Source organism: Amblyomma mixtum, chromosome 3, assembly GCF_055824585.1.
Source record: "Amblyomma mixtum isolate Tamu chromosome 3, ASM5582458v1, whole genome shotgun sequence".
Lineage (NCBI taxonomy): Eukaryota > Metazoa > Arthropoda > Arachnida > Ixodida > Ixodidae > Amblyomma > Amblyomma mixtum.
Window position 1 is genome coordinate 770,238 of NC_143014.1, and position 12,669 is coordinate 782,906.

At 45.7% G+C, this 12,669-nt stretch overlaps 2 protein-coding genes across 6 annotated transcripts in view; both read left to right on the plus strand.

Annotated features, from left to right (window-relative positions):
* The window catches only part of LOC149349077 (octopamine receptor beta-2R-like), a 507,633-nt gene that overhangs the window by 455,895 nt on the left and 39,069 nt on the right, over positions 1 to 12,669 (plus strand). The window contains exon 3 of one of the 5 annotated variants that reach the window (XR_016289953.1): positions 1,199 to 1,413. The exons of the other annotated variants lie outside the window; for them this stretch is intronic. The gene's annotated coding sequence lies outside the window, so the exon portion shown is untranslated. Of the gene's footprint in view, positions 1 to 1,198; positions 1,414 to 12,669 lie in introns of those variants that run through there. 5 annotated transcript variants of the gene reach the window in all.
* Positions 1,499 to 3,430, plus strand: LOC149349085 (uncharacterized). Its single transcript, XM_089578045.1, has one exon. The coding sequence runs from the start codon at positions 1,499 to 1,501 to the stop codon at positions 2,657 to 2,659; it is 1,161 nt and encodes a 386-aa protein (XP_089434171.1). The 3' UTR covers positions 2,660 to 3,430.

A 12,669-nucleotide genomic window follows, 5' to 3' on the forward strand; every position in this document is an offset into this window, starting at 1 on the left:
CGCTACGGTGTGCCGCTGGTATTTTCTGCCCCGCGCAAGTTGGCCTCTTTGTGCCCCTGGATTGTCTCCGGCGAGGAATGCGTGCGAGACTGCACGAAGCGTCACGCCACCCAGTTTGTCAGTTCTTCTGTCGGGGCTGTGTATGAAATTCCCCTGACATGTGGAAAAGTTTACAGCGGTCAGACGGGCCGTTGTATAAATGAACGACTAAGGGAACATCAGCTCTCTATGAATAACGGAAAAGGAAAAGGGTCAAATTTGCCCTTCCATTGCGGGGCATGCCCTTTGGCTACGCCTGATAAAGCATGCCAGCCTTTGCTGGCTAGAACCAAACTTTTAAGGCGCAGTCATAACCAGGTAGCATGTGAACTCGCAGAGGCTTTTTTCATTGATAAGTCAGGTGATGAATGCGTAAGCGATTCTAGGATAAATTTGTATAAAAAAGAGAAAACTTTCCTGGCATGCGCGCTTAGGCAATGATTGGATAAGCATCTAGGTATATATATATTTGTGTTCTTTCTGAATAAAATCAGTCGCGAGTTTGTGCCCGTCCATGTCCTTTCTCGTCCGTGTCTTTTTAGCGCAATTCCCTTCTGTCGTGGGTTCGGATCCCACCGGCGGCATGTGGTTGTTTTTCTTCTGCTTTTCTAAATAATTAGCATTAGGCGATAACATGTTCAGTAATATTCTAAATTGATCAGCACCACAAATTAAATAAATAAATTTAAAAAAATCCCCTGTGTCCCTTGGTTTCTGTGGCTGTTGGCTTTTGTCGTCTTTAAGCAGATGTTCGACGCTATCATAAAAATAGCTGTGATGCAGCACCAACAGTCCGAGACACTGAATGAACTACGTTCTATTCAGCTTGCGCAAAAGAGACGAAGAAAAAGTGACTAAACATGCAGTTAAAGTCAAGCTGCCGCTAAAGCCTGAAGTAGAGCGTTTATCGCAATGTTCTGAAAAATTAGGGGCCGCTTGCATGGCACTGCACATTGTGGTTGACAGCGCTTAGACACATGGACAGGAAACATAAACCGAAAATGATGACGGCACAGGCCCTCACTCTGTTTCTGTCTCCTGTCCATGTGTCTAAGCACCGTCAACCACAATGGATTAGCACCAACTAGACACATGGACAGGAGGTGGGCTCGGTGGCTGTGCAACCGCACAGTCTAACCCTTTCGCCTTCATCATGCAGATTTTTCTGTTCATCGTTCGCGTGGCCATCCCCGCCCTGCTGTCTGCGCGCCCTGGAACCGCAGTGCTTTCCACGCATGCCGATGCCAGCAACAACAACAGCCCCTGCTGCAACACCGCAGCCATCATCTCTCCATTTCCCGGACCGCCCCTCGGGCAGCACTGGACACTACCTTACCCCTGGCAAGCAGAACTGCGAGCGACATCAACAGCGGAAGCTATAAAGGAGCAACGCCCGTCCGCGCCACTCTGTGGGCTCGGTGGCTGTGCAACCGCACAGTCTAACCCTTTCGCCTTCATCATGCAGATTTTTCTGTTCATCGTTCACGTGGCCATCTCCGCCCTGCTGTCTGCGCGCCCTGGAACCGCAGTGCTTTCCACGCATGCCGATGCCAGCAACAAAAACAGCCCCCGCTGCAACACCGCAGCCATCATCTCTCCATTTCCCGGACCGCCTCTCGGGCAGCACTGGACACTACCTTACCCCTGGCAAGCGGAACTGCGAGCGACATCAACAGCGGAAGCTATAAAGGAGCAACGCCCGTCCGCGCCACTCTGTGGGCTCGGTGGCTGTGCAACCGCACAGTCTAACCCTTTCGCCTTCATCATGCAGGTTGGTAATTTCTACAGTCTATTTGCTAAGAAAGCTAGCAATTATCTCTTACTACAACTACCGAGCCCACAGAGCTGTGTCTGTATTGGTGTTGAATGCGTTCAGGTTGTTCGATCCTTGTTACTTTTGGCTGGGGATATTGAAACAAACCCGGGACCTGATTTTGAAACCGTGCTTGCTGAGCTAAAGAAACTGTCTGCCGGGCAATCTACACTTCTCTCAGAGATACAAGACATGAAAAAACAACTTACAGCTACTGACACGGCAATCGCAGACTTAACAGCACGCATGTGTATCCTTGAGGCACAAAACCAACTTATTACCGAGCTGCAGTCGCGACTAGACTCGATGGAGACAGCGACAACAGAAATGTGTGCTCATATAAAAAACCTTGAGGCTCGTGTTGACGACGCTGAGAACCGGTCACGTCGAAACAATGTAATATTTTATGGTATCCCTGATAATGAGCCCGCAGAAACTTACACACAATCTGAGGAAGCTGTAATCCATCTTTGTTCCACTACCTTAGATATAACAGTTGCTTCAAACGATATTGAGCGCGCCCATCGCCTCGGCCGTCACACAGCTGGAAAAACCAGACCAATAATCGTAAAATTTAACTCCCACAAAACTAAGCTGGAAATTCTGTCCAATGGAAAAAAATTCAAAGATACTGTATATAGCGCCGGTGAAGACTTCTCGCCTGCCGTTAGGAAGGCCCGAAAACAGCTTATCACCTTTGCAAAAACCAAATCTACAGCTTATAAACTGAGCTACAAAACCTTGTTTATCGGTCGCGCACGGTACGTTTATGACGAATCCTCGGAAACTGTTAAGGAAATATCATAGCAGCCATCTAGAAAAAGCACCCCACAGCCTCACCCCACGCCCGCGTCCCAGCAATCACCTCAGTCTACTCTTTCTTTTTCCGTACTTTTCACTAATGTCCGCAGTTTCATTTCTAAGCGGGAAGAAATCTCGAGTCTTGTTCGTTCGTCCAATAGCAACATCTTCGTACTAACTGAAACGTGGCTGACTAGCGAAATTAACGACAAAGAGGTCCTGGCAGACTTATCTAACTTTAAGCTTTTTCGTAAGGACCGTCAGGGGTCTCGTGGCGGAGGAGTGCTCATTGGTTTTTCTAATGATTTACCATTTTCAATCATTTCCATTTCGTCTGGTCTAGAAATAATGTGGCTTTTCTGCCGTTGTCCTCCTCAGCCGGTTCTTCTCGGTGTTTGTTACAGGCCCCCGCATTGTACTCCGGACTTTTCAGAGAAACTTAATGAGTTGCTGTGTGAACTTACTGCTAAATATCAAAAGTCGCATATACTTCTCTTTGGTGATTTTAATTTCCCGGATATTGACTGGAGTACTAACACTGCTTCAGCATCAGGCACGGTGGAAGCCAAAAATTTCATAGAAGTGTGCCTGAACTTTGGCCTTACACAAGTTATCTCGGCACCAACAAGAATAACACAAACGAGCGCTAACATATTAGACCTACTACTCGTCAGTCATCCCGAAAGTGTTAAGTCAGTCACGATTCTTCCTGGAATAAGCGATCACGAAGTAATTCATACCGATACAGCCTTAACTCCGCTTCAGAACCAAACTTTTAAAAAGACGATCCGTTTGTACGATGAGGGTGACTACGCAGAGATTAATCGTGAACTGGACGCTTTCTTTCAATCTTTCCGAACTAATTTTCATATTCGGTCTATCGAAGAAAATTGGACTATATTTAAGAAGAAAATTACTGAACTAACTGATCAGTTCATTCCTAAGTTCACCTTCCGAGAGAATTCACAGAAACCATGGTTCACTAAAACGCTAAAACGTTTGGAGAATAGAAAGAAGCGCCTTTTTCGCGCAGCCAAAGCAAAAACTAACCAGGCGGCCTGGGAAAAGTATTACGCAGCCGAAAAGGCATATAATTCATCTGCTCGGAACGCCAAACGTTCCTTTTTTAACAAAGACTTGCCCAGAATACTACACACTAATCCTCGAAAATTCTGGGACACCATCAACCCAAAACATAAAGGCGATGTCAGTGTCACAAATGAAGCAGGAGACGTGCTTAGTCATGCAGAGTGTGCTCACATGTTCAATGTTGCATTTCAATCAGTGTTCACTAATGAATACGATGCCCCCTTTTCTGTGCCAAACACTTTTATTTATAATGTTATGTCACCTGTTGAATTTAACGCATCGGGAATTCTGTCACTAATGAATAAAATGAAACTTTCATCTTCGGCCGGTTTCGATAATGTCAACGCCAAATTTCTTAAGAATACGAAACTCCCCAGTGCCAGTTACTTATGTTTGCTATTCCAGCAGTCACTCTCTTCTGGCCACCTTCCTCGTGACTGGAAAAATGGGAAGGTCATTCCAGTCTTCAAATCCGGTAACACAAATTCTCCATTAAATTATCGCCCCATTTCTTTAACAAGCGTGCCTTGCAAGCTAATGGAACACGTCATATTCTCCCATGTCATTGCCTTCTTGGATTCGAACAATTTTTTTCATCCTGCGCAGCACGGGTTCCGGAAAGGCTTTTCTTGCGACACTCAACTAGCCCTTTTTATTCATGACTTGCATGCCAACCTAGATCTTAACCTGCAAACTGACGCTATATTTCTTGATTTTAAAAAAGCTTTCGATAAAGTTCCCCACAAACGCCTGTTGTACAAGTTATCTAACCTTAATATCGATCCTAATGTTGTTGCATGGATTAAAGAATTCCTAACTAACCGCACTCAGTCCGTCTTTGTAAATGAACACACTTCCAGCTTCCTTCCTGTAACATCTGGCGTCCCTCAAGGTTCCGTACTAGGTCCCCTTTTGTTTTTAATATACATCAATGATTTGCCCTCGCATGTCTTGTAAAATTCGCATGTTTGCTGACGATTGTGTTATTTATGAAGCAGTTAATAACAATTCTGATCAATTATCTCTCCAAAACAACCTTAACAAGATTCAGGATTGGTGTAAAATTTGGCTAATGGAGCTTAACCCTCACAAATGCAACGTACTCTCTTTTCATCGCCGCCGTAACCCGCTCGTGCCCTTCTATCACATAGACTCCGTTCCCGTGCTGCCAGTAGAATCATACAAATATTTAGGCGTAACCTTCTGCGCTGACCTCTCCTGGAAAACGCATATAACTAACATCATTTCTTCAGCTAACAAATCCCTTGGTTTTCTAAAATGTCATCTGCACGATGCGCTCATGCATGTTAGGTTATTAGCTTACGAAGCACTTGTGAAATCGAAATTCGAATACGCATCACCCATTTGGCGTCCACATCAAGCTTATCTAACTAACGCATAGAACTTTTGCAAAACCGCGCAGTCAGATTTATTCATTCTTCATATCATTACAGCACGAGTGTTACGTATCTGAAATCGCTTTCAGGCATACAGCCAGTCTTATTATTTCACAAGTTATTTTACAGCCATCTACGAACTGCATCGTGGTGGAGCAGCGCAAAGGACGGGACACAAGAAACAAGGAAAGACGTACACAGGCGTCCTTTGCGCTGCTCCACCACGATGCAACAGCACCAACTAGCCCAGCAACTTGCTCTTCTAAAAAAAAAAAATACGAACTGCACCCTACATGGTCCCTCCGGCACGCATATCTCACCGCACTCTCCATCAACTCCAGATCAGCCGTCCACGTGCACGCACAGTCACCTTCGCAGCTTCATTTTTTTCACGCACCGCCGCGGACTGGAATGGCCTTCCCGCTGACATTGCAACAATAACCTGTCCCGCGAACTTCGCACGCAGAGCTAACACCTTTTTGTCATCATCATAACGCATGATTACTTTGTCGCACCAAACGTTGTACCCACCCCTTATGTAATGCCCCTGAAAAGGGGTGTTTAAGGAAATAAAATTGATTGATTGATTGATTGACAGTTTGTCCTATGGTACTGCATGATGATTGGGAGAACCAATCACGAAGAAACAATTGAATTTTCTGCGGCATTCGTGACAATGAAAACGAATCGTGGGAACAGTCTGAGAGTAACATTACCTATTTTTGCTCTGAAAAATTAAACATTTCTTTTTTGACGCTTCGGCCATTTAAAGGGCGTACTCAATAGGGCGATATGTACCAGACAAGGATAGGCCTTTGTTTGCTAAATTCTTGTATTTTAGAGACAAGAATCATGTCCTTTCCAATGCCGGAGAACTAAAGGATACTAACTGGTCGATAAGCGAGGACTATTCGGCCAAAGTTCGGCAACAAACCAAAAAAATTATACAGTTTGCTAAAGAACGCGGAGGAAAACTGAAGCTGAGGTTTAATAAACTAAACTTGGACAATAAAACTTTCATGTGCAACACTGAAGCAGACAGTATCACTTGCTTACAGCAATAGCTATCACCGCGCCTTTCAGATAACCGACTAAATGCTATTTAAATTGAACTTGTCTGCATTGTCGTCAACTGCCGTAGTCTAAAAAACAAAACTGACCGATTTCATTCCCTCCTGGAAATAACGAAAGCACATGTGGTAACTGGAACGGGGTCATGGCTGGAGAGCAATATAAACGATAGTGAAATATTTCCTACGACCAATACTACGTATAGGAAGGATCGCAATGTACGTGGTGGCGGTGTGTTCACATTTGTTCATAGCGGTTTGAGCAGTATGTCGGTTAACCAAGAGGACTCCTATGTAGCTGTCTGGTGTAGAATTCTGATGGGCGATCGTACTTCATTAGCAGTTGGTTCTTTTGATAGGCCTCCGAACTCTACCAGTGCACAGCCATTTTTCAACTTAATAAAACATGATTAGCTTGAGAAGCAACGTACATTATTCTTGGTGGAGGCATTAATATGCCTATTGTAGAATGATCTTCTTTACAACCAGTAGTTCACACTACATCCCTATTATATACTCCCTTCCGTGAAGTGGTCAGTGCCCACTCATTAAACCAGTTTTTTCAAACTCCTACGAGACTCGGCTTTGCTAGTGACAATGTGCTAGACCTGTTTTTTTAGAAATGACCCCTGTCTACACTCATCTGCCATAACGCTGCCGGGTGTAAGCTCATCATGATGTAGTTCTAGCAAAATTGTCTTGTAGTGAAATAATGCAATGAAGCGCCAGCAGACTCAAGCTCGCAAAGTGTTTTTTTTTTATGAAAAAGAAGATTATTGTTTGTAATCACAGGAACGCATTGCGCTTTTTCCTGACTTTTTCACGTGGATCTTCTCTGAATATAGATTTATTCCAGAACTTGTCGAAAACTAAAACCTTATGTCTGACGCACGCTTTCATCCCATCCCGCTGCATTTCAGCCCAGCGACGTGGCGATAAGCATGGGATCAATAGACAGCTGCGCGCTATGATTAACAGACGTAAATGCCTGTTTCTTGGATACTGCGATACGCCAGCGCTAACCCCGTATGCCGAGATCGAACAAAGATCTTCCAATGAAATACACAAAGCTAAAAGGGCATACTTAAGCACACTGGGCAAAGGCTAATAACAAATCCAAAGGAAGTCTGAAAATATGTTAAAAATAAAAGAAACACCAGTGCCAGTCTACCTGATATACTAGATGGAACTGATTTTGCTAAATACTCCAAAAGCAACGCTAACAGTGTCAATCTTTATTTCCAGTCGGTGTTTTGTGATCATATTAATACCCACCTTTGTCAAAGTGTCCGCTGTCAGTTATTGGGAGGTGGGGCTAGTCAAGCTACTAATGTGTAGCAGTTCCCTACCACATCTCATGTATCGATTTTTGCTTTGTGGTAAAATAAACTTCAAACTTCAGACGATTTTTCAGTCTTTAAGCATCCTGACCAGAATGAATGAATTTGAAATTTCTGAACGGGGAATCAAGCTTTTATTACAGAAATTAAGGTTACATCAGCACCAGGGCCTGACAACATTTACAAACAGGTTTTGAAAAAATTGAGCTGTGGCAGCTGCCCCGTACCTATTTGAATTTTCTCAAAACTATTTAGAAAGTTGTGATTTACGTCTTGACTGGAAAACCGCCAATTTCGTTCCGGTACATAACAGTGGTGATAAAAGTAAAACATGTAACTATCGCCTCATATCTCTGACGAGCCTGCATTGCAAAACACTCGAGCATGTCATATATACTCAGTTAATTAGCCTTCTACAAAACAATAAAATTCAGGGGCCACTTTGACTGTCTAAAGTGCGTAGAGGCGAAAGCGTTTTCCGCACCACTTTCGCTGCTTCTGTGGCACTGGTGACGTCACATATAATTTAGTACTAATTACTAAGTGATGACAAATCACTAATTAATGCTTAATTAATGATTAATGCCTGAATCTTAATTAACTGCTAATTAATGACGCTTAAGTTTCGCCTTTAGGAGTGGAACGCGACAGCGTGTTGTAGCGCGGCCAGGGAGTCCACGGAACGCCACCACCCGTTCGGCGCGATGCCTTTCCCTTTGAACGCAACGCGTTTTGAGGAAAGGAAATGGCGCAGTAATTCTCTGTCATCTCGGTGGACACCTGAACCGCACCGTAGAGGAAGGGAGGAAGTGGGTGTGAAAGAAGACAAAGAGGGCCGGCAATGAAGGAAGTGAAAATTGTATTTGAGGAGAGGAAATTACGCAGTAACTGTGTGGCATATCTCGATGGACAGCCGTCAAAATTTAGGGGTGCACTTTTTTGACCTAAAGTGTGGTCACTGATGTGTGGTTAAGATGTTAAGCTTCGCCTCTAAGAGTGGAACACCCTAACAGCGTCTTGCAACGCTGCCACGGAGTCCATAAAACGCCATCACCCATTCAGTTCAACGCCTCGCTCGTCGGTAAATTGGTTTATGAGGAAAGGAAATGTATGTCTCTCATACCTCGGTGGACACCTAAACCTCGCCGGGAGGAAAGGGAGGAGGATGGGAGTGAGCGAAGACACCGTATTCACTAGACGCGCCTTTGTTCATTCCAAACCATCGAGCTGGCATGGCGGAGTGGATAGCATGCTCGTCTCGCACTCCGAAGACCGGGGTTCGATTCCCGAGCTCGACCAATTTCTTACTCGGTTTTATTTATTTATATGGCCTAACTAGAAAAGTTAATTAGGCTAATTGGGTAATTAAGCAATTAACTAAGCTCAGTCCCACTTGGAGCATCACTATATGATCCCTTCGATTGGTTGCATGGTTACTAGCCGAAGTACAATTGGCCCCGTTTGAAATTGGCGCACTATGACGTCACGACCGTTTCGACCAACTAAAAAGCGTGAAATTTCCGTCGACAACTGCTGCTTACAACGGTGAGACATTAAAGGCTTTCGCCTTAATAACTTTTTCCTTTCGATACAACATGGATTTAGGTCCGGTTTCTCGGGTGAAACACAGCTCGTAGAATTCACCCATGACGTTTTCGCTTCACTAAATTCCGCTGGTCAGCTAGAGTGTGTTTTTCTAGACTTTGGAAAAGCATTCGATTCAGTTGCTGACAGCTTATTACTACAAACGCTTTCACATTTAAATATGCCTACTACACTCCTAATCTGCATAAAAGCCTATCTTGTCGGAAGAAAAAAGTGCGTGGTTTACGATAGAATCAGTTCTGGAAGTCTGGGCGTGACTTCAGGTGTTTCTTTATTTATTGAAATGCCCTAAGGGCCGTCGTGCGATCGCTTTCTTGCGCCTTCCGCACGGCATGCGGACCGCACAGACCAGACAATAGGCGTCCACCCGGTCCGGCGAGCGGAGGGAAAGTTGGTCAACTTCAACTTTCCTGCGGATGAGCGGATCCATTCGGCCAGCGGATTGCAGCGATTGGCTTCTTTTTACGTGACGTCCCAGGTCCGACTCCACCTCCGCTTCTGCCGGGGCAAGATAGCCGTCCGTCGATTGAACCGGGGAGCGAGGCATAGGTGGTGGCTGCTATGCCGCGAAGCATATTATATTGGCCGCATGTTGATATTACGAGTGTTCAGAGCGACTGCGAACTTCTCCGCGTGCAACAGCGGCGAGCGACAGTTCCCCGAGTTGAATTCAGTAATCATCGACGCTGATGGAGTTCACAAAGCGCCTCTTCAAACAGACGCAAGACCTACGCGTCGGCGGCGTCATGAAGTGTTTATATGGAGCGGTTTGTGGTTGTTGCAAGCATTCCTAATTCCTGCGAGGATCATCACGGGCAGCGGCGAGTAACAGCTGCTCTCGGTGAATTTATTTTGCTTGCATGAGCTGCATAGCACAGAGTCTAGTGTCCGCGTAGTCAAAGTGTTCGCGATCAGAGCGAGTGCTTTTACATCAAGGGAGCGAAATGTGACCTGCGAAAGCTCACTACGCACGCCGTGCTTTCCGAATGCTGCGGTGATCTTGACCGAAGCGTTCACATGACGTTGTTTCTGCTACGCATTTATTACCGTTTTGATCGCGATTCGTGCGAGCACTGGTGTTGTCGCCGCAGATAACAATTCGACGGCCGTGCAGCCAAGCTCGCGTCACGTCGCACACACGGAAATTCTCAAGCACAATGTCGCGATCCTTCTGCGCCTTGGTGCTCCATTCAATACATTTTGTGATGATGGGTGCTCGGGTTACGACTCGCCGGAGGAACTGTGTAATCTGTGTGAAAACATCGGTGCAGTGCAAATGTAACTTCGGGAGCGTCATTTCTTTTTATTTCCTGCCGGCTGTGCGCACATTTCCCTTGAATAAATATTTGCGTGATGAATGGGTGACTGAACGGGTGACTGAACACTTCCTCTAGCCATTTCGGTTTAGGTCGTGACAACATGGTATTACGCGATTACAAACAAGAATCACTGCCGTATTTAAATCACGGCTGGTTGAAAGTGTACAAATCTCTAATATGTGTCAACTCATGAGTGTTTTTAATGAGCATTTCAATTCACGTAACGCAGAAAAAAAGCGTGGCAGCAGCTTACGCAATCATAACTGTCCGCAGAGCAAGTTGAGCATAACGAGTCTTGATGAAAAACATAAAAAAACATTGACAAAACCTTTGCCATTGCTTTTTTTCTCTTTTTGGTTAGCAGTGTTAAGTCAATATTGACAAACGCTTGGCAATATGAAGTTGAAGTGGGATCTTAGTTTCCACTGCAATCAGAAAAATGCAGTGGTCGTGAAGCGCCTCACGGGCAATGAGTGTTTGCTACTGACTTTGATCACGGTCCCTTTCGATCGGGAGATCAGTGGTACGAAACTGGATGATGTGTTCACAATACTATTGTTGAAGAGCTGCTCGCGAAATCGACTTTACTGGCGTTAAGCGGTTGTTCAGCACCGCTTCCTGGGTCAGCCGCAGCAGTTTGTTTAACAAGACATTCTCGAAGCCATGACAAGGTGTCGTCGATGCACTTGTATGCGTCTGTCTGGTACCTTTATTTGCCTATGACTGCTTGCTACAGACATGATTACTTGCACACTGAAAAATGAGCCTGTGGAGCTGTGCCACAAGCTGCCTCTCTTATAGAGCGGAAGTTACGGGATCTCCCCGCTCCTCTGGGCCGCGGAAATTACGGGATCTCACCGTTCCTCCGAGCATGCCTCGACATGACTCTCCGGGGCAGCGACCGGCCAGCGCGCGTCCTTGACAATGGGGCGCCGGGCACCCGGCGCGGGGATAAAAAGGCAGACCGCAGCCAATGCCCCCTAGAACTCCGCAGCCAGCCCTCGCTAGTGCGCTCTGGGGAGGTGCAGCCTCTCGGCCCACTCACGCGGCCGTTCGCTCGGGGAAAGTGTTATTTTTTTTTCTTCGCCGAGCCCGCGATCAACTCCTCACTCTTCCTTATCCGGCACGACCGCCGCTACTGAACTCTGCAACTACAACGCTCCATCGAACAAGAAAGTTGTGAGAACTCCTTTTTTTTTGTTTTGCAAAAGACTGTCGATTAATTGAACATTGTTTTCGCCTTTTGTTTAAACCTTGATCTGGCTTAGTATTTTATGTTTTGTTCTGTGCAACGCTTGCCCCTACTTACTATATCTGTAACATTTACTTCGCTATCCTTATCTTCTGCTTTTATCGCGGTGTTTGTTCATTGTCAGTTTTTTTTGTTTGTTCGATTATTATGCAGTGATTTGGACTTCGAGCTATCAATATCCAATTGATTGAAGGAACGGTGACTTTTTGTGAACGTATTCCTCAGTCCCGCACCGACACACGTGCTTCACGGGTTGACCGGCCTAACTTTTAACTGTGTGCTCAAACTTCATAGAGGGACGACGGGTAACCATAAAGGGGATCCCGCGCCTCTGTTGACCGTAAAGACGGGGTTTTTTGACATAATTGGCGTCCGCGAACAGGACTGGTCAACCAAGTGTCGGTGAAGGAGAGAGGAGTAGGTAATTTTTTTTTTTAATATTGAGTCCTAGCACTGCATAGCGCTTCCCACCTAAGATGGCCGAAGCAGAGTTAGAACGAGTTTTTAAGTATGGTCGAACTTTTGGCTTTGAGGGTCATGAGCTGCTCAAATGGGTAGAACAGGAGCGAGCTCGTCACAGGGAAGAGCTCAATGATGAACATGCGTGGCGGAAAGAGGAGGAAGAACTAGATTCGCAGAAGGCTCAAGAACAGTCTAAACTCAGGATCGCGGAGATGGAGAAAGAAAAGGAGTTACTAGTGCTCCGACGAGACGTATCGAATAGTCTGGCAACTGACGATAGTAGGAACGGAGAGCCAAGGTCCGTAACAACGAGGGAGAGTCAAGTTGCTCGGCCCGAACGCTGCCTGCACAAGCTGATGCCGGTTTTTTATGTGGGCAGGGACGACCTTGACGCTTACCGCATGCGTTTCGAGCGCGTCGCGGAGAGTCAGAGTTGGCCTCGCGACCAGTGGACCTTTAGTCTTTGTTTAAGCGGCGAAGCG

Bases quoted from the DNA above. Each gene is read 5' to 3' on its own strand.
- LOC149349085 (XM_089578045.1), top strand. From the start codon at position 1,499: ATGCAGATTTTTCTGTTCATCGTTCACGTGGCCATCTCCGCCCTGCTG.